The sequence below is a fragment of the Porites lutea genome, chromosome 2 (genome assembly GCF_958299795.1).
Source record: "Porites lutea chromosome 2, jaPorLute2.1, whole genome shotgun sequence".
Classification (NCBI taxonomy): Eukaryota; Metazoa; Cnidaria; class Anthozoa; order Scleractinia; family Poritidae; genus Porites; species Porites lutea.
The window spans coordinates 5,701,390-5,729,234 of NC_133202.1; the positions used below are offsets into that span (position 1 = coordinate 5,701,390).

Below are 27,845 nucleotides of genomic sequence, written 5' to 3' on the forward strand. Positions count from 1 at the left end.
TTTTCCAATCGTCCGTTATGTAAATTAGTTTATAATGGCTTCACACTGGAAGCTTTAAGTTCGCTGTCTTTAAAACCCCACCAGATGACGCTTTTTGTCATAAATTTTACTCTCTTACTACTCCTGGTTACTGTTCCATTTTTATTCCAGTATTTCGTGTGCTGTTCGAGGGTGAACGATCGAAGGGTAAGCTATACAAGAAGACGTATTTATTTAGAATTTCGTGTGAGTTACACAACGCGCGTCGCGGAATATGATGGTAACATCAAGTTAAATAACATACATTTCGAGGAATGGTTATTTTAGTCACAGCTGCCTTTTGAGGTACATAGTGAATGTATGTCCCAGTTGAGTTGAATCATGAGTAGGAAGGGCAGGTACCATGCCGATGAAGAATAAACCACTAGTTTCCCTTTCCTCGCATTTTTCATTTGTGCGGATGTGTAATTGATGACCGCCGGACTAAAAATCAATTGTTACCCAGTTTGTTTCCTCTGTGATTTAAATCGTGAAGAAAAAATCCGCAGCAATATTCAAGTTTTCGTGAAACAATTGAGTAGATTGGTCATATCATATGGTATAAGTTATATCAAATCGGATTCCGACCGTCTTAACAAAAACGGCTTCGGTAAGATGAAACCGACGCCAAACTTTGACATCAAAGCTTGGAATTGGAAAAGTAAGCGTGATCCTCGGAGAGACGTTGGTCTTTTCAGACACAATTTTTATGCACAACAATCAGCGTTGTCCGCTAAACTAGGATGACGTCAACCAGGTGCCTGTAGAGAGACAGCGGTTACAAGTACCTGAGCATGCTCTGGAGGCATTTCTGCCAGAATGTTCTGAAATCTTTGTGGTGATTGATGCTGAATTGTTTGTACCATACTGATGAGTCCAGCACGGATGCCTGAAAATGTAACGAACCATCAGGTCAATCTTACCGATAAAGGCAAACCACTTCACTTCCTTAGTAAATTATACACATTATCGAAAAATCTAGTGCATATCTAACTCTAAGCTGCGAACACCAGACGCATTTCCGGTCGTAGAAGCGACGACCGGAAATGCGTCTGCTGTTCGCAGGCTAATCTAACTCTTGAGTCTGAATAAAACCCTCAGCTGTGGACATTCATACGAAACCCCTTCAGAACAACTTCCACAAGGTGCTATTTTTTTGGCAAGTAGCTCGAACATTTCACTCCGGTGTGGATGAAAACCTTTGCTGGGATCATTAAAAAAGGACTTCTTCATTGATCATTATTAATTTAGTTGGTTTGTGGTTCGAGCTTTGAGTCTCTTTGTGAAACTCAATTCCATAACTTCAACTATAACTATTCATTTTCCAAATTATTACCTAAATTTTAAGGGTGTGTGTAAATTTAAGAGTACAAGGGTTTCACTAAACTTTCCTTTGTCCTTCACCTTTAACCAAAAGACAACCAGAAAATCGGCTCTATTCCGCATGGCGGACCATTGCTGGGAAAAAATGATTTTGGCCGGTCAAATGAGCTTTGAAAGTTTGCCAAGGAGTCTACGATTTGGAGCTCTTCTTTTATAAGAAAACTCCTTGACCTAGATTGCTGTCCAAACGTTTTTCCTACAGCCTCTTATTACCCATTATGACTATCATGTGATAAATGAATTATCTCAGAGCTAACTTAGCCACAGAGGGGTACTCAACAAAGTGTTATACGAGGAGGCTCCCATTTTGAAAGAAAACGTACTCCTTTAGTATACCTTCTGTTGACAAATGGTACCCTTTTTACATACCTATTTTAGAACTTTCCACGCCTTTTAACCGTTGTAAATGCACTGTCTTTTAAATATGAACAAATCACAAGACCAGAACCTTTTCTCTTCTTTTTAACAGCCATAAAATGCATCTGTTGGCCCTTAGGACTTTTTACGGACCGAAATGACAGATTTCCCTTCCATTTAATACACTTCAACAAGTGAATTTCCCACTCTTTTATATACCTGAAGCCTGATAAGGGTACCCCGTTCGGGCGGAGCCTCCCCGTATTGGCCATTATAGGGTGTATCCCCCTCCCCCGGGAGCTTACCTTGCTGTAAAGTTTCCGCGGGAAGAACTTGAGAAAACACCGCTGAAGCTGTGGCAGGCACCGCTTGATCAGGGTGTATTCATCGCTAAACAACTCTATGATGCACGAGTAATCCCTAACCCTAACCCCCCCGCGAGGTAACTTACATTCCTGCAAAGTTCCGGCGGAAAGACCTTGAGAAAACACCGCTGAAGTTGTGGCAGGCAGTGCCTGATCAGCGTGTGTTCATCGCTAAACAACTCTTTGATGCGCGAGTAATTCCTAACCCTCACTCCTCCGGGAAACTTACCTTCCTGCAAAGTTCCCGAAGGAAGAACTTGAGAAAACACCGCTAGAAGTTGTGGCAGGAACTGCCGGATCAGCGTGTGTTGATCGCTAAACAACTCTATGATGCACGAGTAAACAGGATGGTTTTCGTCGAAGTCTTCTTTCAACGGTAGGCATTGGAGAATTCCCGGGAAAACCTGAAAGAATGGATACCACCTGAATGATATGAATAGAAAAACGTGAAGAGATTTGAAAGAAAATTCAGTCAAACAGTGCAGCCAATTTTAAAGCAAATTTGCATGCTGTAAAACAGGCAAAGTTGTTACCATGTAAGTATAAAAATAGTGTAATTGGCAATGCGACACTTTAGACTGGCAAAACACGTTCGCTACTGCTACAATACTCTTTTTCTCAACATAGCATATTTTTGGTAAACCGTACTTACTAGCCAGAGCTAGCAATTCCATTCCAGCTTGTTCAGCACTCTTTGTAGACACTCTTCAGCCTTCGAGAATGTGCTTAGTCGCAGATTTGTTTAACGTTATGCTTACTACCCTTATGATTTCGCGGAGGCGTTTACAAGATTATTTGTGGCTAGTTTCTAGACCCAGTCTCCGCTAGTCTACTACACCAGGCAGAAGCCTCCCCACCCTCCCAGACCTTTACGCTTGTGACATCACAGTACTAACGGTCTTTTCAAACCTTTTCCATGGGAATAGAATTCCTATTTGCCATGATCATCCTACAGACAGCACCACAGATGTTATCCACAACTCGAGGAGGTTGGTTCTGAGACAGGATAACGAACAGCGATTCTAAAACGTTCTGATAATGACTGCAGTTAGAATAGTCAAGGAAACATAGGTCTTTTTATAAGAGACTTTTAAGTCTAAGACGAGGACAACTTCAAGAACGAGATTTCTCAATACTAGGGACCTTAAGCAAGGACGACGACGACAGCAGTGAAACCGTCGGTAAAAAAATGAATTTGCGTTCTTTCGAACTTAATCGCGTCTATTTGGACCCCCTCAAAATGCCAAATACTGGCGACTTTTCCTGTAGTTGAATTCTTAAAGGATTTTTCTCAGGTTCAAAAAGAGGAAGGAAAATTTGTCGCCTATGTCCACTTCCTCTATAAAACGTCAAATTAGGAGGCTTCACGTCGTAGTCGTGCAGTGGACGTCAAAGAAATGTACTTAAAAGCGTGATAAACGTGCAGAGCTGTTGTTTTGATCATTAAACCTATTGTTTTTTTTGAAGTCGTCGTTGTGGTCGTCGTCGTAGTTGCTTAAGCTCCCTACTAAAGGGTGCGCGCGCGTGAACCAACGTCATTTTGGCGGGAAAACGTGATAGCCGTCGTCATTCATTATAGTAATGGGAGAAAGTAATCAAATTTTAAATTTTATCATTTTGTGATAGAGGGAGGACTTTTTTTTAAAGTCAAATCTCGTCTTCGAGTTAACTGAATCGGAAAACACTTATAGTGGAATTTCGAAACCACCAACTTCCTCGCAATGACCAATTTATAACGTGATTCAGAACTCCAAAATGCTAATGATTCACTGACGTGTTTTCCCGCGAGTGCAACAGGTTGCAGATTTGCGTTGGCGCTCTCAATATCGCTTACAAGAGTGTAGTGGGACAGTTAGTGCTATTTTACAAAAAGTAGAAAAAAATTATTGTAACCGGTCAGAACCGCTCTCTTGTCAACGCCTGTGTGCAGAAGTTTCGCTTGTCTCGTTGTAAACAATCCTAGTTGCTTTCTGCACGTCTCAACCTCCTACAAAAGATCATTGGCGTGATGGGGGTGGGGTAGTGGTTTCCTCGTTTTGCTCCAATAAATTTGCATCGGGGCTGGCCATGTAAGTGAAAAGGCTCTACAGGCCAGTCTTGGTTGTGAAAACCGACAACAATCCCGGTAAAATTGCACTACAGTTGAAAGGATACGGTAACATGATATCTCCACCATAGAATGCCAAGAGACCCAGTCCATAGATCGTGTTGCTTCTAACTTCATCGTCTTCGTCCTTGAGTGACGTCATGAAAACTGGGAACAAAGGCTGGACAAAAGGGGCTATGGCGTGTCCCATGGCGAGGAGTATCTGTAGGCGGAACGTATTAAGCCAAAATATTTTACGATCGCTTTGGTTACATTTATTTTAGTGTGCTCTTCGGTTGGTTATTTAAGGGAAAGTCGTCTAAAAGCAGACTTATCGAGGGTAAGACTTGTTGAGCCACTGCAAAACAACTTCTATCTTTTTGAGCCTTCACAGGAAACAGCATCTTATTTCTTTTAAAAATATCACTGCTTAACCTCTTTACTCTCAACAGTGGCCAGAGTGAAAATTCACAACAAATTCCAAATTTCCTCTTGTACAATCCTAATACTAAATGGCATCATGCAATTGTTCTGCTAAAGAGCTTTCATCTGAATGGTCACACCATAGGAATTCATCCACAGACTCAAAAGTTAAAGCTACATATTAAATAAATAGTACCGTGCGAAAGTACTACTGAAGAGGTTTCATTTGAATGGCAATACCATAGGATTTTGTCCACAGACTCAAAAGTTAGAACTACGAATCATCTCATAATTACTTGGTCAGGAAGTGGAAGAGTTAAACCAAACACAAGCATGATGACACTTATGACCAAAGGATAAAGGTTTGATTTCAGACAAATTCTCCTTAGAAGAGTTAGGAGAATAGTATGAAGAATAAACATGTCGATATTTGGAATTGAAGGGCTAACGATTTTCATTTAGTACGGATGGGTAGGGTGGAAGTTGATGGCAGCTGAATATGAAACGGAAAGCGATTTAAAGCTCTGTTGTGTTACTGAAAAAAAGGGAACAACTAAAGCACGGTTTCCACGTAACTCTTAGTTTATGTACAATCTTCCTTTCGGTTTCTTGAACATTTCGATTATAGTAATAAAGATAAACAGGAAAAGAAACGAATTCTCGATGATAAAGATTGTAAACTCGTTAAATAAACTATCAAAATGAGCTTTACCTCTGAAATAGTTCCAATGGCAAATGATTTATCAGAAACCGGACAAGATTTCCTCTGAAAAAGGAACAGCCAGAATGAAAAATATATTACCAAAGACTCGTTACATATAGGAACGGAAAGGGAAATAGAGTCTAATTTATGAGCGCACGTGGTAAACGACAAATAGCGGAGATGACCAGGTGACTATCTCCCCGCCATTTGTTAAGTTTGCCTTTTGTCAATGTGAAGAGTGAAGAGCAGTGCTTTAAAGTTTATGAAGAACGTAGGTTATCATCATTGGGTTGCAGGACACAGTATTGGGTCTTTAAACTACGAATAGTCCCTAATTTTTTTCAGGGAAAGCAGAGCGTGTGAAGACGCAAACGCGGGTGAAATCGCCACAGGTGATCTCCGGCGAGGAAGGTCCGTGTTACTCTTACGTGTCATCTTTCATGGGTAGCGATTCCAACGCGGTCTAGCGCATTTCGCTCGCTCTGGTACAGGTATGCGTGAGAGAAATGAGGAACTACTTGTAGTCTATACAATATGTTACCTACTGTATGAGAAAAACCTCAAGAATGTGGAAATAAATAAGTAAATAAATAAATAATAATAATTGCTTCAATATTATTAGGTGTAACTCGTACATGACTTTCACTAAGCCTATCTAGATGTAAAGATCTAGGTTAAAAGCAGGGTACCTCCCCTCTTGCTCAGCCATGAGCTTAACGGCACCACCCTTCCCCAAAAGATATTCCATGTTACGCGTGACACTGCCCTCTACAGACGTTCTTTTGTGTCGTCCTACAATTCTTCCCTGAAAGAATTGCGTGACGACCCATAAGAAGCTCTGCGTAAGCTATATGTAAGACACTTTACGTACAGTTTTCTTGAGTAACAGAGGTAAGAAGCCAGCAAAGTATGGAGCGAAGGTGGGGCCGCCTACAGCAGTAGCCAGCGAAGGAAGAATATCTCCTGCGTATTCGATCAACATAGCATCAAACTCGGCCTGTTGGTCGGAATCATCAATGTCATCGTCTTCGCCTTGCTGACAGGCAGTCTAAAACGAAACATGAGAGGCATTTCATTTGCTAAATTCAAGCTGTAATGTCGGTAAAATGAACGCATCTTTCCTAATTCATTATAGATTACCATCGTTTCTTTTCAATTAGCGCGAGACGGCGTGACCAAAGGGTTAGCACGCTGATTGCTAGACTACGCTTGTATGTAACCGACAGGCTCGCCTTCTCTCAGTGCAGATTGTTAACTTATTTATTATCGGTATCTTACTTACGAGCACTAAAAACACCACGCAAAGTGAAAGCTCTTGCTCAGTCTGTAGGAGGGGGGAGCGGGGGGGGGGGGGGGGTGGCGGGGCGGGGGCGGTTATAGCCTGTACACAGACTACTTTCCGAGAGTCGGCGACACAATTAAAAAATTGAGGGTCTGTGAATAGGCTAGGGGGTATACTATTCCCTTAGCTAAGCACTGCCGGGGTTTGTGAGTATTTCCAATGAATGGATTCTAGTGAATATCACTGACTAACTTTGACAGTAGGCTAATGCACAGAGAATGCCACGAACAGACCTTTTGCGTTAGAACTGTTCTAGCAGCATTTGCAATAGCATCTGGGTGTCCTTGTTCATCGATGATCAAACTCTTGACCGACTTTAAAACTTCATTAAGAGACTGCAGTGTTGCCATGACGACTGATCTGTCCTTGTCCTTTGTTATAACGGTGATAAATGTTGGTATGGTCGTACTAAGCATACGCTGCACTGCAAAGAAACGTAATACGGATTAGTAACATCTTGTAACGAACTCCACGGAAAGGTTAAAAAATTATAGCTGACGAGCAGCATCGTTCCTCAAGTCCTGACATTTCTGGTCTCCTAAGAGACAACAGATCGTTTTGTCATGACTTCGCGGCGGCCATGTTGGTGTAGCAAAACAATTCCATGGAGACTCCACTCTTTTATGTAAGCATTTTCTTGTACAGCTGGGGATCACGGGCTAGCATTTTTCATGGGCTAGTATTCGGGCTAGCACTTTGGGTGGGTGGGTGGGTGGGTGGGTAGGGGGAAACTAGCTGTCCAAGGAACCCCCCCTTTTTTGTTATAGCTTTTGAGCAACGTTGCAATCTAAGCGAAATTGCAATGGCCCCCTGTCTCTGTTTCCATGTGGCTTTAAATTGTTTCCTTTAACACACAAGCTAAGTAAATTTGATCGGAAGGAATCGTAGCCTGTGCCAGGCTCTTAGGTAGTAGGGAGGTCCCAAAATCAAGCCAAGCGAAAATAGAGACGATTGACGCGGTCACCTTCTCTCTCCCTAACCCCCGCGCGTTTTTCGCGTCATTTTTCACGATCTCTGCACTACAATCTTAGAGCTTGGAACACGTTAAAGTAATCGAAGTTCTGGTGGATTCGAGAGGCAAGATGAGAGGGCAGTGCGTTCACGTGCGCGCATTAGGGGAGCTCGAATTAAGCGCAACGATGGCCCCCTCGCCTCATAATCAGCTAACTCGCCCTGCTTGCCTTATAAAAAAGACTAATATGAACATACAGGCCGTTTTGTCTTCTGCACCAGCTTCTTGCAGTACGTTATGGAATACGCTACAGAACTGACCTAAAGCCATCACTGCTCCTTTCCGTACACCTGTGTGAGGAAACTGACAGGTACAATAAGGTTTACTAACAACTTTACAACCAGGTTCAGGTCCATGATGAAAAGGCCATATAATAAGTAACTTATTAACCTCGTCCGTTCGGTCATTACAGGAAAATCTCGGACCTCGGCCTTGATGTATTGACCTCGCTAATACATCAAGGCCTCGGTCCTAGATTTCCCTGTAATGACCTCACTCTCGGTTTATAATAAGCAGTATATAATATTAACAACAGGAAATGCTTAAAACGGGTGTCACGGTAGCCTCCCCGCAGACGTTCTTAGGGGTTCGTCACGCGTTCCTGCCCCACTAAGTGACGAACCCCTGAGAACGTTTGCGTGGGAGGCTAGTGTCAAGGCTGATTAGTTCATTTTATTAATAATACCAATTACACGTCCTTATTCACTATGGAACTTGAAAAACTACTAGGAGATGACACAATCGTGTCTCTCGTGCATTATATCAAACGTAGAAACAACTAAAATGAACTTCGAAAAATGTCAGGCTAACAAGTTTTCAAAAACCACAATTGCAAACCGTTTCAATCTTCTTCAAGTTTGTCCATCCGCCAGTCCTCCTTTCCCATTTGTTATGTTATTTATACCTTTTTTTTTCATTTTTTTGTGTGGTTATTTTTATGTTTTACTCAGTTTGGTGATAGTTCCCACTTTTTAAATTTGGATAAATTTCTTGCCACAGCTCCTTTTAGTCTCTCTTCCTACCTGTACAAGCTTTAAGACTTCTTTAAATGATTCATCTAAATAAGGTAGAAACTCCTTCCTGTATCAAGGAATAAATAACAGTAAGATGGTCAGCGCTCTGTCTGGCGAAAGTAAGCTTGGGGGGGACTCCCATATGAAAGGGGCGGGGATGCTTGTCGGAAATTTTGAATTAAACCCCCTAAAGGAGACCAATCTGGGCGTGGCCCAACCTTTTTGACCCCTAAAACAGACCATGTTAAACTTTGATTACATGAATCGAGTAAATAAAACACATTGAAAATATATAATTTTTAAATATTTCTTCGCGTGCAACCCTCAAAGAGACCTTAACGGCTAAATATAATGGCGTTTTGCCCAGAACACCCTCAGTGAGACCAAAATCCGAAATTTACACCCCCAAGCGAGACGACGAGCGTCCCGCCCTTTCATATGAGAGTTCCGCCGGGAAAGTGACCATCTGTCCTTAGCGTTTATGTTGTGGTTCAATTTTATCCTTGGTTCAAATTTTATTTTCCTTTGTTTTGGGGTATGATAATGTATGATAATGTATGATAATGAGTTTAAAACAAAGGGAAAAACTTAATTGAACCACAACATATATTTGAAAAGGAGATATTCGAAAATCAATCCCCTTACCCTGAGTTCTCTGCTACTTCTCCTAAAGCGTTACAAGTGTCTTCTTTTTCTTCTAAATAAGCATTTTCCACGCTATACCTACAATAAAACAAAACACATGAACACTGGTGATCACCTAAGAATCCCGATATCAAGCAGGTGCGCGCGAGAGACGTGACGATCATGTGCTCTTCCCGTTCTCGCGCGCGTAAATTCCTGCTCTCCCCTTTCCTTAGCAGCCTTGCCACGCAGGATATCGGATATCTCGCGCGCTCCTCCAGGGAAATCAAAACAACTCAAGTCATCAAGGGTTAAAACCGAAAAAGTCAATTGGACAAAACTGTCCTTGGTTTAGGTTAGAGAAAGGTATAAGTTTTTAAAAGTTGAATTCTATAGCAAGTATTCTAAATGTGAATTTGATATTTAAGTCAGCAGTGAAATTATAAGGACCACTGACTATCTCCCGATCAATATTAGGACGTACAATGTCAGGGGTGAATGGGGCTCTACTGTACAGTCAGCTTAAGTTAACCATCGTAGCTTGCATGTTTTGTTTCTCCGTTTCAGACCGGGTGATGTTACCCCAAAGAACTGTTTCTTAAAGTGTTGTCGTATCCACAAGTAAATTGTAGTTTGTCTCATTTACCCACGAAGCACTCAGAAGTTCTTAAGAACTCGCCCAAACGTGTCCCTGCGCTCCAATTGGATTTGGGAAGTGTTGGTTTTTTAGGAGAGGGGAAAATCGGACTACCCGAAAAAAAAGAAAACCGCTCGGAGCAAACGCGAGCAACCCACATATGGCAGGCCATATTAGTAGAAGGCGTCTGCTCTTATCACTGCGCCACCCTTGCCCCCACATACGCTTGTAACAGTTTTAAGGCACGGAAAAACGGGCAACAAAAACGTGCAACTTGTTTTGCAACATTGCTGCAAAACGAGTTCAATAGCACGTTTTACTAACCACGTTCAAACCTGTCTTGGAACAATTCAGGTTGTCGCAGGCAGCGAAAATTTGTTGCAGAAAGTAGAGTGTATAGTTCTACTTTTTGGCAATCTTGCTTTGCAGTAATTGACGCCGTAACTCCTGTGTATGGCGTGACTCCTGCGTAATTTTATTCAATCAGAGGTCAGCATTCACCCAACTTGCAAAAACCTGAATAATTTGCACGTTTTTGCTGCCCGTTTTACCACATCTTTAGAACATCACGTGGTCTGTTTGCGAAAACAAAACATAAAGGGGTCTACTTAAAACATACCCGGTGACTTCATCATCATCTTCATCATCATCTTCTAAATCCTCGTCCTCAAGTAGAAAACTAGGGTCATCCTCACTTGCATAGTGAGTCTGTCATCAGAGAAACAAGAGGTTTTCCCGCGTTCATTAAACGTGACTTTTTAAGTTCTGAGTTAGGAGCTTTTTGCTTCTTGTCTTTTATGCCACAGTAATTTGGTCTCATTTGGTATCCAAGATTTCGAGAAAAGACAAATAAAAACGCACTATATTGAAGTGTCAAAGTTTTTTTTTCTTATCTCATTTGGTATCCAATATTTTGAGAAAAGACAAATAAAAACGCACTTTATTGGAGTGTCAATGTTTTTAGCAGCAAAGTTCTAATGGAGAAAACCATTTTTACGTCTCCCAGTGAAGAAGAGACCGTCTCAAAGACAAAGGCAGTACCTTAATTTCATTTTCTAGTTAACTTTGAGAACATGAGTATTATTCCGGCCCGCAGGAGATTGAGTCCGCGACCTGCCACTCAACAGTCAAGCGCGATAGTCCTGCTCGATGACCGAAATAACGACTTTTTTAGAGACTAAGCCTGTCTAGAGCTTCCGCGATATATGTACAACACAGGAAATCTCTTTTTACAACAACAATAAACCGAATTTGGGTCTTCAAAACTGTGCCCTTTGGTCCCAGTGCCCATTCTGGTAGCGGTTAGCTGGTAAAACACACGTGGTTTCAAATCATTCATCACCAGAATCAATGATTGAGGTGACCTACCACAATTCCCTCTGTAGATTGTAGTGAATCAATCATGTATTTAATGATGTCTTTTAAATATCTTCCCATGTTGGTCTTCAATATTGTGGATACTGATGCAAACAAGCCATATCTGTGTAAAATATAAACGGAAAAGAAGTTTTGATAATAACATGTACCGCCACGGTTCCTCTGAGCTGGAGTTAGCAAACACGACGAAGATAGTAGCTTGAACAGTACACCGAAAACAATGAGATCTTCGGAACCTCGTCAAATTGTTATTTAAACAAAAAAAGTAAAAAGATCGACTACTTTATCATTCATTTCTGGATTTTTTTTCATATTCAGTACGCAAGTTTAATAAAAAAAGACAATGTTTACGTGCATCTCCTGAGATCAGGATCCCTGTCCTGCTCTAGAAGTGTCTACAGAGAAAAATAAATAAAACACGAACAAATGAATACATTAATGAATGGAAGAACGAACGAGTGAATGAATGAACGAACGAGACAAATCAATGAATCAATCAATTAATGATTAAAGATTTTTTTAATACTAGATATTATTATTATAATTGTAGATTTAATGCTCGTTCTTACGATAACGTGGTTAAATAAATTATTATTGTTTTTGTTTTTGTAGAGGGAGAACGTCTTTGTTTCACCATCCTAGAACGTTCCATTTTTCTTCCGCACCCCAGGGGTTCGGATTTTTTCTTCAAAGGCGCCGACAAAAAATAGACCCTTCGGATTTCATTTTTCAAATGGCGCCGACAAAAATTTAAGGGTTTGGATTCCAGCCATCTGTAAGGGGGGTGGAGCTGCGGACAAAAACTGGAACGTCTCCCTGGCAACGTCAATTTTTGTACTAAAGGGCGCATAAAACTCCTCATTCAGAGATCGGCTCTATAGGAACACAGAACTTCATGACCCTGGAATCGAATGAAACTGCACATTGGAATCCACTCTTGTTGTCAACTTCACCGTTTAGTGATTTTAGCCCGCTGTACGGCGGGCTGCGGACATACATTAGGTGGAGAGTCACATTGGCGTTTAACAGTAAGGTTATTAGGTATGGAACCTACCAGGCCAAGCTGAATACATTCATCTGCTAGTGATATGAAGTTGTCTGAGCCAATCGTTCTTGCTAGGACACCCAATGTATCTGCGAACAAACAAATAAAAAGAACAATCAACGCTTCCCTGGTTTTATATATATACGGCACATGGATCAGCGAGAGGGTGACACACGGCTTACGAACCTGGTTGTCACGTTACAGCTTTCGAACAAACAACTATAAGTACTAATTACATAAAGCACACATAAACTGCCACTTCCGTAAATTGGAGGTAAAGTACTATCGTGCTATCCACTATACGGGGTGAGAGGATCCAGTGAAGACATTCGTAGATTCAAAATGAGAACAGCGGCCGTCAGTTGATGCAACAAAACACTGTTACCACGTGACGTCACAGATTTCCCCTAGTTGCCGGGTCACAAACTTTTGATAGACGTCATGTCACCTCAAAGTAGCTAATAAAAGAGGATACTACTAATAGTAATTACAACAGTACAATGCACTACCCACCTTTCAACAATTAAGGCCTTGGACGAGACGGACATTTAGGTGCAAAGTTAACCGAATAAAATGGCAACAAATAGGGGCAATTTGATGGAAGCCAGGTTAGCGGTTGTCCTGAGGTTAGCCGCAAACAGAGTATATGAGTTACAATGGCACCTATTCGAACAGCTCGACCTGGGGTTTTACTACCAACTCTAAAGTTCGGTAGGACCACTGCCACTTACCAATAGCTTGCACACGTAAAACGTTCCTCTCAACTGATCCAGTGTTGCTTAGATATTCCTGTTAAGAGGATGTAAGAATTTATAGAGCAAATACAGTATCAACTTGAACTAAAGCTGGTACTAGTTTAAAAAAGGCGACTTCATTTTAATGACTACAAGAAGTTTTTAAAACGTAACTACTGTTTCAGTAAAGAAAAGTAATATTCATGGATATTGACTGATTGATGGAAAATTACCGTGTTTTGCCACGTTCTCATCAACAAGTGCGCTCTTTTTCGAGTGGCAAAAAAGTATATCTATAAAATTTCACTTTTAATGCATAGGCAGCTTTGTTTTTTACTATTGCAGAGAAACTGAGCCGTGACTTTTATAACACACGAAACACGTATTGTTTTTTTTTTGTTGTTGTTTAATCGGTTAATACGAAGTTGCGCAGTAAACTAGGTCAAAGTTCGTCCCCAAAAGCTGTCCAATAGTGCAATTCGAAGCAACCGATCCAGTCTCAAGTACAAACTTTAATGGCCAATAAACAAACAATTGCATTAAAAATAGTGTAGTCAAAGTTCCCAGTTCATAATCGAATTCGAAGTCCCTACAGTAAGTTACGGACCAGATTTTCACCACAGATTAACAGGAGAATACGACCAAGAATCCGCAACTTACAGCATCGACCGTAGAATACTGCCTGTAAAATTGGCCAATCAAAGCCATGCGTAATGAGAGTTATAGAGCTTTTTCACTCACTTGAATAGCAGCTATGCAAATTTATTGAGACAAAAGAAAATGTTTACCAAAGAAACCCCCCACAGGACTGGTTTGGAACACCGCTATAGGGGAGGACGTGACGTCATGTGAAAACGCTCTATACTACATTAACTTTACAGTAAACCGTAAAAAAAATTATCTTGAGTTACCTTTAAATACTCAACTATTTGAGCGAAATAAGGAAGCATTGCCTCTTTAGCAGCGCTTGCTGTTAAGAAAAGAAAGGCAGTTTTAATCAAAAATTCCAACACATACCAAGTAGAAGAACTACTGTGCCTGACAAAACGAGAAAAAAAAGGAAACAAATCCAACCAATCACCGAGGTAAATGTTCTTCCTGTACGGTAGGAATTTCTGTGTATAGACTGAGATAATCTTATCATCTTCATGTCAAAGAAAAAAGAGGATTTTGCGCAATGGGGGGGATGGGGGCTTAAAAGAAAGACTGAGAAAGAAAAGAGCATATGTCATCAGAGCAGTCAACAGTACCTGTAGCGCCTATTGCACTGACTGCTAACTCCTTCATTTGTGCGCTCTACAAAAAAACGAAAAGAGAAAATTAATCAAAGAAAGACTATCGTCAACTCGTGGGTACGTTGTTTAGAAAATAATCAAGTAGTTATCACCTCTGGTTTTCCCACAGTGAATTTTAGGAAATGATAGAAATTCAGATTATAAATATACTATCCTTGTTCTGGAAACACTATACTTTTCTTGCTGTTTATTGCACTTTAGTAACAGTTATTTAAGTATATATTTAAAAACAAAAAAACAAAAAAACAGCAAAACAAATAGGCAAACAAGATAAAACAAAAAAGAAAAAAAAAGGGAAGAAAGTTATAAGAAGGTCCTCAGCAGAATTTGAACCCGGTACCTTCGGGCTGACACGACCTCACATAGCCACTACGCCATTGAGGATGGTCACGTGATTTGGCGAAAAGTCTCAGATTTAAAGCCTTTTCCATGGAACTTCCGCCGGCAAACGACCGGGGCAAACGATCGAGCCATACTTAACCGATTGAAAAAACGACTCGAAGCAATCGGATGAAATTAAGGCTAATTGAAACCAGGCTACTGACAGTAAAAAACAATGTAAACGCATTTCATGGAAATGAAAGAACATAAGCGATACAAAGCCGACACAAATCCTCCGCGAAGTAGGATGCAAAACATTAGCTTATGTTTTCTTATCTCGATTTCCGCTGTTATTTTAAAGGTAATGCTCAAACTCACATCCATTTCCCCCCCGTGATCTTGGGGAGTCGTTAAGAAGAAGAAGAAAAAGAAGTGCCTTTATTTACCATACATTTCACCAGTCCGTATTTTATACCCAGTCCGCAGTCCGTAGTCCGCAGTCCGTGTTTTATACTGACCGCCATAAATTCATTCATACATATAACCTACTGCACTACTACAAGGTAGGAGATCAAGCCAGCGTCGAAGTTGAAGGAGTCGAAGAAAAAATGCTCATCTTCTCGTCAAGTTTAACGCCTGGACGGATCAAAGGCTTTTGAATCGTACTAATTTGAAAGATTCCTGCGTGTCTTAAATTTGGTAAGACCTCTATCCTAACCGTGCTGTAGCGCACGATGCACGCTTTCAGCGAGGAATTTGATGCTACCGAACTTCGGCGAGCGCGTGCTTCTTTGGAAACGATAGATCTTCGCGCTCTCGAGTTCGGACCCGATTAATTACGAAGTGCATCTACTACGAGTGAGCGAGTGACTCATTTGCATATCTCAGTCCCTGCAATAACTCGTGGTACGCTCGCGCGTACCCACGAGTTAAGAACGATAGAACACGAAACATTACAACAAAGAAAGAACATTAAAGACGATACAACATGGAACATTACAAGAAGGTAATACGCCTGCAGCGTGGATCAACTGAGTCTCGTGGTCAGCTCTTTGACTGCTGTGCCTTTAAGTGCCCATCACCTAAAATTTTATATTTTCTTATCTGAAACTATACCTTACTAAAATAACTTCTGCGAAAAAATTTTGCGGTTTGAACAAAACGCGATTTTTTTTTTACCAATTTTTGAAGTCTACATTTTTGCGGTACACTCGCGCCGCTGATCATGCAAACTAGCAAGCTCATATATGACGTCATGTGACGTAAAATGTCTTCATAAGAAGACAGTTTTTCTGAAAAAGAAAAACCTATCAGAACTCTTAATGTTTTCCTGTCGATAAGGTCACGTGTTCCTTAAAGTACATCATAGTCCGAGAGAAGACTAAGACGAATGGTGTGCTAAAATGGCGGCAAATTTGAACGTTTTTAAAAAATTCTAAAAATATCGTCTTTGGTTCAAATAGCAAAATTTTTTCGCAGAAGTTATTTTGATAAGGTGTAGTTTCAGATAAGAAAATAAAAAATTTTAGGTGATGGGCACTTTAACAAGAAATAATTCCCTATACGTATTTAACCTCGATCAGAAACTTGTCAGGAGTTACGCCATGAAATTCTGACCGCGGCTGAGCTCGTTAGCAGGCTCTTAAATAAACAATAACGACTTGAAAAGCGAGCCGTAAAACAATACGCTTGTTTGATATCATGATTCAACAACATGCAAATGCCGTATTTATTCGATTAACCGCCCTGGGCGCTTATTCAATTTTTGGACCTTGAGAGTGGGCGCTTATTCGAAGCTGGGCGCTTATTAAATTTTCACCACTTTCAGCAAGTGTAGTATGTTTATTTTGCGACAAAACAATAAATGCTAATAACAAAATGCGAAGAAGTAACAAAGCAAGGTTTCTGTAAAATACTCTGAAGAAAACTTCATCCTCGGGAAAGTCTCTAATTAGTACTTATTCAATTTCAATTTCAATCTCATAGTCACTCGAGTGGGTGGGTGGGGGTAGGCGCTTATTTGAGTTTGATTGGGAGGAGGAGGAGGGGGTGGAGGTGGGGGCTTACTAACTTTTTCTGCCTTTAGGATGGGCACTTATTCGAGGTGGGTGCTAATTCAAGGTTGGGCGCTTATTCGAATAAATACGGTAAGTGGCTTGACGTTTGCAATTAACAGACATAGTTACTACTTACTGTACTTGGCGATAAAGCAAGAAGCAGTTTTGCCATTAATGTAGGAAGATAAGGAAGAATACCTTCTCCTGCAAAAAGGTATATAAAAACGATGACGTTATAAGTTGTTTATGAATGAAGTAGATGAATGTTCTTTGTAAACCAAGCTACACAACAAATCACAGCTATTAGAGCGATGGACCTGCAATCTAGAGGCCCAGACTCTGTTTCATTATCTCTATGAAAAGTCTCTTAAGGGGAGAAGATAATCGTGTTCGTCAGAACCCATCCTATTCTTGATGTTTCTGTGGTACAAAGGCACAAATTTTCGAGGTGTCGCGGGCGTGACTGCCGATTGGCCGCCCCGACTGATTTTATCAGGGGCATCTCGGCCGGGAAACTGGACTCCTTTCCACTAGATTTCGTTTGCGTAAGTGACGAACGCGGATCCTTAATCAGTGATTACTTCTAGTTATATAAATATATACAATGTAATCTAAAAAGATCTGTTTTCGCCACAAATTGCCAATTTAGCCCCCTACAAGCCAAAGTCTGATTCATCCTCTCCTGGAGCTCTTCAAACACAGCCCCATCAAATGCCTGTTCAAGCCCACACTGGGACTGTATTGTCCCTGATTAAGGCACCCACCGAAACGGCCCCATTTTTAGGGCTACAACAGATCTAGTTTATTTTTATTCACAGTGTTTTTATTCTATTTATATCCGACAGATTACCTAAATTTTCACAGAATGTTTCAAGAGCATAATACGTCCTTGTTATGCTAGCTGAAGTCTTTCCACCATCTGTAGAATTCACAAGTCGCTCAAACAGAAGAGGAAGGATATCTGCACTATATCTACTGATATCGGGCTATAAGACAACAGGAAAAAGAAAAAAAATGCATTCATGAACTTAATTATACAGTTGACACTACCTCACTTCTTCTCTACCCAGATGACGAGTCTGCCGTTGTTCTTGTATCTACTTTGAATAATGACGTTATAAAATTAACCTAGTGGTTTTCCGTTATTTATTTACAAGTCAATGAGGCTAAGACTTAGACTACGAGTAGTTCCCCATTTTTCCTCAGGGATAGTAGAGCAAGCCAGCGAAACGCGAGCGTGCGTGAAAATCACCCCACGCGAGAAAAGGCGACACGCGGCAGGGAGAGAGAAATTTTTCTCTCTCCCCGTCGCGTGTCGCCTTTTCTCGCGTGGGGTTATTTTTACGCGCGCTCGCGTTTCGCTCGCTCTACTATCCCTGAGGAAAATGGGGGACTACTCGTAGTCTAGCTAAGACTCAAACAATGTCTCTGGGCAAATCCCAGTTCACATACCACCTATCAGTGAAGGATCAGATCATTGGCATTGAGCCTACTCTTAAAATACTTGGCGTCTGCCTCACAAGCCTCATGTAGACATGATGCTATAAAAGCTTATGCTTAAATTGCGGCATTGCGTAAAATAAAGCGACTATAGCTCCTTCAAATGTCATGATCAACTTATACAAAGCCTATGTGCTACCGGACTTTGAATACTGTTCTCCACTGCCGCTGGGAATCTCGCGAACTCTGAACAACAAACGTGAATGTGTCAATCATTATGCATTAGCTGCGCTGGGTTAGTCTTACAAGATCTTAGATTATGGCCATGATCCACTGGCTTGTCTAAAAAACGTTTGCAAGGATGTGCTTCTGATTCTAGGATACGTTTAAATTCTTCCTCGTCAAATTCTGACGCCTAGTTACAAGGGACTCAACAGTACCCCTAAGGAGACCCATTTAGACATCTGTTCTGCACGCTCTGTAGATCTTCTTCGAGGTAAATGGGCAGCCCTCCCCAGACAGGCGAGGCATATTCTAAAACAGGTCTAATAAGATCTTTCAGATGTATGGGAACTGACAAGGAACAAATCACCTCACCTGTAAATACTCAGAGTATTGACCCAAAGTAAACAGAGCAGCATTTTGTACTAAATGATTTTCATCTGAAAGACCTTCAATACAACAAAATGGCAATGAAAAAACGCTTTTTCATTAATGGAAGACTCAGTTTCCTAGAATAGCAACTAATGAAACTAATGATCTTTTATCATGCTGTTTACTGTTTATGTTAGGAACTTCGCACCTCTACAAATGGTCTGTAAGGCAGCTTGCAGGTATCTGAAATCCAACAGGATATTTTAATGTACCTGGATTGCCACTGGACTAAGGGCCTGTTTACATGGAGTGGGGGACCCGGTCTAGTGGGGTTAGTTTCTTTTGTTTTCACGCTCTAGGGGACACAAAACAAAAGAAACCTACCCCACTAGACTGGGGTCCCCCACTCCATGTAAACAGGGTCTAAGAGTATTATTGTTGGGGTATTTGCAGGACTCCAAATGATTAACACAGAATTAACACAGTTCTTATACTTTAAACGAGAAATAACAGTAATAATTCAAAATGTTGTACCTGAAATTGTCGTAACATTACTTAATTCAAAGAATAATAGCTTTATTCTGGAAAATAACCAGGCTAAATGGTGGAGTTGTCAGAGGTTGGTTGTAGTCACTTTCTTGTATACAGAAACAAAGAAAAAGTTTCTTTTCGTTTGTTATTTAAAAGTGACAAATCAAACTGACAATTAGGTGCTCAACAATTCCTTGGTTAAGTTAACTGGCTGCAAAATTCTAGAATGACAAGTGAATAGAATGAATCTACAGCGAAACACCGACCTGTTTCTAATGTAGTCTGCACATCCTTCAGCCAGTACTGCCAGAGCTATTAGTGCTGCTTTCCTATGATATGGGTCCTCACTGTTAAGAGCTGGCGTGACAAACTGCATCTATGTGATTATCAAAACTTAACCCTTTACTTCAAGATTCAACTAAGGAGACATGAAGCAGTTGCTCTAACTTTTGAGTCTAAGAATCAAATTCATAATATTCAACCTCTTCAGTTATCGAAATCGGTCAAATTTCTCATAACTAAGTATGATAAATAGATTGATCTTGATGAAATAATCCGCCGATTTGCAAGGCTTCATCTGAGGAGAATGGAACTGGCAATCTCCTGCCTGAATGACTCAGAAACCCAGGAAAGGGGACTTCAGGGAGTTAAAATCCAAAACAATTTCAAAGGGGAGCACTTCTTGCACCTTCAGCGATCGTTAAGGAAGTTGGTCAGTATTTATCCTACATACAGGCCAGGATATCTTCATTCTGTTACACTACAAATTGTTGGCCTGACAAAATATAATAAACATAACTTATTGACTCACCAGGGGTGGAATAACAGACTCGGGAGGAAAATGAAGGGCAAGAATATCCAGAACCTGACAAAAAACAATCATAGTTCAGCAAAGAGCAACATTTTTATAGCTCGGGGTCAAGAAACAACAACAGATTTAAATTCACATTAATAAATGTTAGGATGAAGAATAGAGCTAACAGCATTGTCATAGAGGTGGAAGGCGAGCACCAGCTTAAAGGCTCAGGGATTAAAATAATTTGTGCAACAGTTTGTTGCTAATGGCCGAATGGGAAGGGTGTGGAAGTCAGCACTGGGTGATAGGAGACCATACATAGATGTAGCCATTGCGACACCTGAAGGAGGATCATGACGTTATGCCTATATTAAGATCTCTCCACCCAGCCCAGGAAAAGTTGGCCACACCACTGGGGTCTAAGTCCCCTAATCTTTTTTAACAGTGGTGTGGGTTCTTTTACATGTACGTCCCACAAGAAACAGTACGTGAAAGTGCTGTGAAATGGGACCAACGGTTTTTCGTCCTTATCCGAGAAGACTAGACAGTCTAACCGTTTGCAGATGTCATTGTAAAGGCAACACTTTCTTCTCAGTTATTTAACGACCCTGAGCGTTGATCCAGCCAGGCTTTGAACTCACAACCTCCTGCTCAGAAGACAAGTACCATACCAGTAACTAGCTTATACTGAAACTCCTGTACTGGCCCAAATGCAAAACAACCACTTCATCCTCACTCCCCCAAATTAGTAGTTGAGAGAAAAAGCCTGATAAAGAATAATTGAGAGGAAATTTAAAGGATAGCGATGCGCTTTACCTGTGATGCTACAGCACAAGGTCGGCTGGTTTCTGTTCCATCCTCCACTTCATCATCTTCTTCTTCCTCATCAAAATCACCATCTTCATTTGGTGGCGATGCCATAAGAGGGAAGATAACTGATAAGGTTGGCAAGAGAAGTTTGTTCTTTACCAGTGCCTGTAATGAGCAAAATTATTTTGCCAAAGGATAACCTAATTTTCCACCAAAACAATATTAATACCATAATATGTCTCTACTCTTAAATTTCAAAATCTTTTGATTCTCATATTGAGGAAGAAACCATAGTATTAAAATACATGTACCATTGTATTTGCACTTTTTTATGTCAGTGGCACAGTTTTGATCCTTACCCATCTTTGTGTCATTTGCCCTTTCAGCTGTTTTTCATCAAGCTGTTTTATGGCCATGTCTTTTGTCACAATTTTAACATAACAGTACCTTCTCCCACAATGATTTAAATCTGCATCCAAACTTAAACCTGTCTTAAAACTTACCTAGCATGGAAAAATTATAACCAACAGTTCTAACTTTCAAGGACTTTAAAACATATCATGAAAAAAGAAAGCAGGAAAAATCTAATTAACCCACCTTAGGTTTTATTCTTGCAAGCCAGCTCACAAAGTGGAGAGCTTTTATTCTTAAATTGTCTCCTAAAGATGAATTACTAGCAATCTGCAAAAAATTTTGCATATCAAGGAAGTTAAAATATAAATGTTGTGGTTCAATTATTCATCCATGGTTTAAATTCCATTTTCTATTTTTTCAAAGTTGTTTTCATACATGCATCGCCATACCCCAAAACAAGGGAGAATAGAATTAGATAAGAGACAAAAATAGAAAAAAACCAAATTCTACACAAGGGATTGACAATGAGACAGATATTAAAGCCAGGGAAATACGTTGGAATTCCAAGTCATTTAGGCAGAGTATTGCACCCAGACATGAGCTATTTTCATTCAACCTCTTGCAAAAACTGATCAATGCCATGAATTTATCACACTGTAAATAAAACATTCAAGAGGTCACACACCTGAAGACAGAACTCAATCAGAGCTTTCACATGGGGAGTAACAATACTGACTTCAGACTCCACCAGTTCATCAAATATTTCCATTGCATCACATGCTTTATCCTGAATAAGACAATAAGGCAAAAAAGTATCAATCATTAAGGGAAGAAAGAGTTGCTTAATCCAGTCATAATCGATATTTAAAGTAAAAAAGGTTTTAAATCCCAGAAATTCCCACAGTTAAATAGCCAAAGAAACCAAAGCAGCAAATGTCACGATCACTAGCCAATGAAATATTATTCTCTAGCCCATATGCTAACCAATAACATAATCAAAGAAATAAAGATGACTTTTAATTTGAGATAGGTTTCTGATAAACTGTTACATTTAATTTGTCTGTAAATTATATAATAATTTTGTACACTAAACTGGGATAATATTATTGATTGGTAAAAGGATTTTGTGATGTATAATCAAGGGGTTATCAGGCTGGTAATTTCAAAACTGGCCTTGCACTATGCGCTTTGTTGATTTGACACTGCTCATCTGATTACTTCCTGAATTGTACTCCACTCACTTCTATTATGACAACAAATTATAGAGAGAAATTAAAGATACAGTTACCGTATGGCTTAAATGGATAACAAGAAGTACAACCTACCTCATCTATGGCTATAATTTGGTTAATGAATCCCACAACTTTTGGTACAAGTGGTCTAACTAAAGGCTAAAAAGTAAAACCAAAAATAATTAAGGGAGCATAATCTTAACATGACCACTAACAACTTTCTGTATCTAAGGAAATCCAAAGAACACAGAACTATGAAAGAGCTGGTGAGCAAGTAAAAATTAATAGGATCTAATAGAGTCAGAGACTTAAAAGACTATAAATACTCTTATGACAGCCTAATGTCTCCTAGAATTTCCAACAGTTTCCTGGCAAAGGCTCCATCTCCCCGTCGCCTTAACCCTTTAAGCCCCCATCATCAGCATACAAATTCTCCTGACCGATCTCCATACATTTCCTTAAAGGATTAGTTGGGAGAATTTGATAAAAGATCAAAGCATTTTTGATTCCCATTGGCAATCAGTTTATCAATTCTCATAACCTTTTCTCTTGATTGTATATTGAAAACGTTGGGAGAAAATTGATATTAATATTATCACTTTTGGGCCTCAGAGGGCTTACACTAGACACAGATATATCTATCAGATTTGCCAGCAATGAATAGCAGGACTCCTCATTCCACAGAATAACACTTAAAGTGCATTATTGTACACCTTTTAAATGACAAGTTTTCAAATCAAGATTGCTTGACTCTAATGCCAGGGCACTTGCAGCTGTCAAAGAGATGTCATGAATGCCAGTATTTTATAACTGTTGCACACTTCATTAATCACACTGTCACTGAAAACTCATTAAACATTTATATAATATTATTGTGTAAACAAAAACTTACAATTTCTTCAGTTCCAACACATTCAATAAGACATGTCAAGGCTCTGTTGTACAGAGAAAATGATTAATTAAGAATGGTCGTCAATTGACACTATTTAGAGTACACTGAGAGAATATGAAAAAAATCGGCATGCACAATAATAATAATAATAGTGATAAGTGACACTGATGACGATGACGATGACGATGACGATGACGATGACGATGACGATGACGATGACGATGACGATGACGATGACGATGACGATGACGATGACGATGACGATGACGATGACGATGACGATGACGATGACGATGACGATGACGATGACGATGACGATGACGATGATGATGATGATAATGATATACCCCTAGTCATAAGCTACATTGATTTAACACTGAAGTGCATAATTAAGATTCTGGCTGCTTAATATATGCAAAAATTTTGACAAGAAACAAACTTTCACCTTATAGTGTAAAATGGTACCAATTTGCTTTCTTGATCCTCCAGTGTACTGCAGAAAAGTTGGAAGAGTGAAGGGAAGTGAGGTCTTAACTGTTCATTAGCTGATTCAGTAATGGAACTCAGAAGAAACATACCCATCTAAAAAGAATGAACCAACAAAAGCATTTGGAATAGATCAATAATCTTATTAAGAGTGAAAAAGGATTTTCAAATATCTTTTCAAGGTATTCTAACATGAGGCAACATTTCAGATGTCATGGGGTGTGTTCAACTCTTGTCAACACTGTACTTGGCAAAACATTGTTGAGACAAAAAGTCAACAAGTTTATACATAATAATTATCGTAATGTGTAATTTTCAAGTTAGAAGAAAGAGCGATATTGATTACAGACATGCAGCTAACCTCTCTCTGAAGTGGCTGTTGTGATTTGATGTATTGTCGAAGAAAACCAAAAAGCTCTGGCCACTGATTTGCTGGTAGATCATGCTTTGCCATTACACTTACCTAACAAATGATAATACCATAAATTATTGTCAACATACACCATCAAAGACAAATTGAAGTACCAACAGATTTTCTTAACTTTTTATTTTACCGATGATTTTAATTTTTCTCAGCAACATCCACATCATGGCATGTTATGATGTTAACTGTTGTTAACTGTTGGAAATTCCTGTTTTTAAATAAAGCTCAAAGCTCCCACAGACAAACACTTCCAAAAAGCAGAAAGTGTCTTCATCTGAAGAACTTTGTTTGTTACTCTGTTAATTACAATAAAATGCTTCTAACAAGAGTTCAAACTTAACGAGATTCTATCTAGGGGGTCAGGTACTGGTCAATATACAGTCAACTTGCTACTTATGTCCAGGGACCTCTTATAGAGAGAAAATAACTAAAAAAACTAAGGAAAACAATTATGTACGCTTTCTACAACCAAAGACCATAGACACTTACTACTTGTGCTGCAGAGTTCCTGACAACTGGCCTAGAAAAATCATAAAGAAAAATACAAGAACAAATTGGCCAATGTCAGCATAAAAATGATGATGGGTTGTCTGGAATAAAGCAACATGGGACTTCTGATAAACTGCTTTACATTCCCCATCAAAATTGCAACACCCTCACTCTTAAAAAGAAGGGAGATGAAGAGTCACTTGAGACCTCCTGTACATACCCCTTAATGAGAACAGAAACCAAGAGGACCCGCAGTGGTGATTACTCTGTATTGTAATATTAGTGAAGTCAAGGCATTATCTTGAGCAACAGACAGTAACCAAAAGTGGACTTTTTGCATTCTTGGGCAGTGGTTTGCCCATATTTTTTCAGCAAATCACCTCTACAAGAGAAAAGACTCTTAGAAATACATACGAGGTAGCATCAAGGCAAATTAAAAGGCAAAAGTCCTCACTTCTGATTGATGTCCATCGCTCAACAAATTGCCTGTTCTTAAGCTCCCTATTGTCTGTTGTTAAAGGAGAAGGGACAGCAATTTCTTCGAGGTAATCCACACCACGCAAACATCTAGCCATTTTAAGAATAAAGGAAATGCCTTCTTCCTCAGTTATTTTTAGAGCCTATAAAGTATTGGTCCAGACCTTGAATCCAAACCAGTGACATCCTGCTATGCAGATGAGCACCCAACACACTGATCTATTCCTGCTATGGTTTATTTCTGAGTCATTCAGACTGTAGACTAATGCTTAGTGTGTCAGTATGTCTGCTAACATCAGCCAAAAAATTGTAATAAAATGTGACTTACTGAGGTTCTTGAAGTAACACTTGCAAAAGAGACTCCCTTAACCTGGGACCAAAAAAAAAGCAATATAAAAGTATATTATTATAAAGTTTTCCAGTATTTTCAATGTGCTTTATCTAAAACACTCAAACATCTCTTTGGCATGATTTATTTTGTCTTCATCAGTGATTAAATTCAACTGACCGTTGAGATCAATATACAATCTCATGTTCACGTAATCTGCCAGATAACTTGGTGGCGGAAGTAGAGGACGGGCCCTGAGAGCTCAGATCAGCACCTCATTTTCAGGCCGAAATGAGGGTCTCAGGGTAAAGGGAAATGTTTTTTTGAGTGCTGGCCCCCTCCTTACCTTAGGGTCTAGATGAGCAGTCCCGCAAAAACCTGAAGGTCTAGACCTGCCACTGCAACTTGCAGTTCTTAAAGCAAAAGGATCTCTGACATATTGTAAACAACAAAGTATGTTCAGTTAAATGCTGAATATGTGTTTTTGACTGCACCACTGATGATGAACAAATTTTTGGCTTATGGCCGACCTGCAAAATTTTTTTTCGTGGAAACAATGAAAGTAGCAACAAACATTATTTCTATGATATGAACCAATTGATTCAGTCTTGCCAAGTGCAGATAATAAGATGTTCTACTGTAGATGACTTTAAATGAAACCACGGTCTTATACCAGTGCATCATTACTGTAATTCCTAAAAAGTGAGTGATTACTCACATGGTATGAACCTCAGGTGTGAGTTTTGTCCATTGCTTAACAACTCTTCTCCTTAACAAAACTGCAGCATACTGTCTTACCTGTAAAAGAGTACAGAAAGTAACTCTGTAACAGGTCAATAATTATTGACCTGTTAAGCATTTTTTTCTGGACAGTAAGCCACCTGTAAAAAAGAAATATCACTCTGGAAAGACTTTAAAATTCCTGGCGAAGTCACAACAATCTCATGATAAAGTACAGCAAGATCATGAGTTCAATAACATGGAAATAGCCAGACAGGTAAAGTCAAACCTCCCAGAAGGTGACCAACCCACGTGCTAAGAACTGCAGGTGGCGGCTTACAAGGAGTTCTAACTTCAATCCTATTGCTTTGACTGGGAAATATGATTTTGGGCAAGACACTCATCTGTGAGAGGTGGTTGCACATGAGTTGATTAAATGGCATTATTTTATGACACCTTTCCTAAGAAACAAGGTATTACCATCAAAAAGCAAGAAGTCCTAAGTCCACAAATTTTCTCAAGGGACAGGGCCAGTAATAAAGATAAACATTGTTAACACATAATGAGAACCAGTGTGGTCTCAAGTTACATAGCAAGCCCATCATTTAGTTCATTTAGTTCAATGTAAATGAAATATAAATAGCTACGATTTCCCCTGTATTTCCGGCCTCTATATTTCCTCCACGTGGTGATTTACGGCGAGTTATGACCGGATTTGTTTTAGAGGAAGGACACAGCCTGGAGATAAAACTTTCAACTTCAAAGATCTCAAGTAAGAACCGCAAAAATAGATCATCTTGATTACTCTTGACCTTATAGCTTCACAATATTATTGTTTTTGCCGTAAAAATAATGACATGCAATATTGGTCATATGTGCGAGCATCATTAATTAGCAGATTAGGTCACATAACCACCATGAAATCAGGATAAATCACGTATAGTTCACAACACGTCAAGTCGCTCAAATGAGGAAGATTTCGGGCAAATGAAGCACAATTCACCTGAGGATTTTGAGACGATCCTAGCACCGTGACGAGATCCGGAACAACTGCAGGGTTTTTGAAGGCCTCGCGGAGTTGAGCAGTTGCCTAAAAATAAAAGGAATGGATGCGGCAAATTGACAACAAATTCAGTGAAAGATGAATTAAACGAGGAATGTCTGTATTACTTGTTGTATCACTGTATTGTCGGGAATAAGCAGTTTTTGCAGAATTTCCTCCAAATGCGCCATGTTCTTGCAGTTTTCGCGACATATACGCCCGCGATACATATGGACAATAGTCACGCGCGAAAGAAGAGAGCTCGCGAGGCTCCGCGATCGATAGGCTGCATGGCCAAACGGGTAAAAGACATTTTTAACAAGAATTAAAACATTGAAGAAGGAAAAGAACTTTTAAAAATAGTAACCTTTACTTTTCTACAAAAACGCAAAGGAGCGTCCAACGATTATAAAGAGCAATGAACGAGAATCGAACGAA

General features: G+C 39.8%; 1 protein-coding gene across 1 annotated transcript; it reads right to left on the reverse strand.

Annotated features, from left to right (window-relative positions):
* Positions 1-19: 19 nt before the first annotated feature.
* Positions 20-27,607, reverse strand: LOC140926532 (importin-4-like). The gene is made up of 35 exons (XM_073376258.1): positions 27,536-27,607; positions 27,369-27,455; positions 26,364-26,443; positions 25,646-25,687; positions 24,841-24,871; positions 24,289-24,390; positions 23,887-24,023; positions 23,442-23,484; positions 22,643-22,708; positions 22,003-22,104; positions 21,561-21,644; positions 20,970-21,128; positions 20,169-20,222; positions 19,624-19,733; positions 19,035-19,069; positions 18,830-18,903; positions 17,643-17,778; positions 16,929-16,996; positions 14,370-14,415; positions 14,031-14,089; positions 13,117-13,174; positions 12,395-12,474; positions 11,692-11,735; positions 11,332-11,443; positions 10,583-10,671; positions 9,348-9,425; positions 8,712-8,769; positions 7,887-7,992; positions 6,911-7,101; positions 6,207-6,383; positions 5,345-5,398; positions 4,278-4,432; positions 3,033-3,165; positions 2,353-2,527; positions 20-907 (listed from the first exon to the last, which is right to left on the reverse strand). Exons 1-35 carry the CDS (start codon positions 27,596-27,598, stop codon positions 768-770), a joined length of 3,228 nt encoding a protein of 1,075 aa, XP_073232359.1. The 5' UTR covers positions 27,599-27,607; the 3' UTR covers positions 20-767.
* Positions 27,608-27,845: the final 238 nt, after the last annotated feature.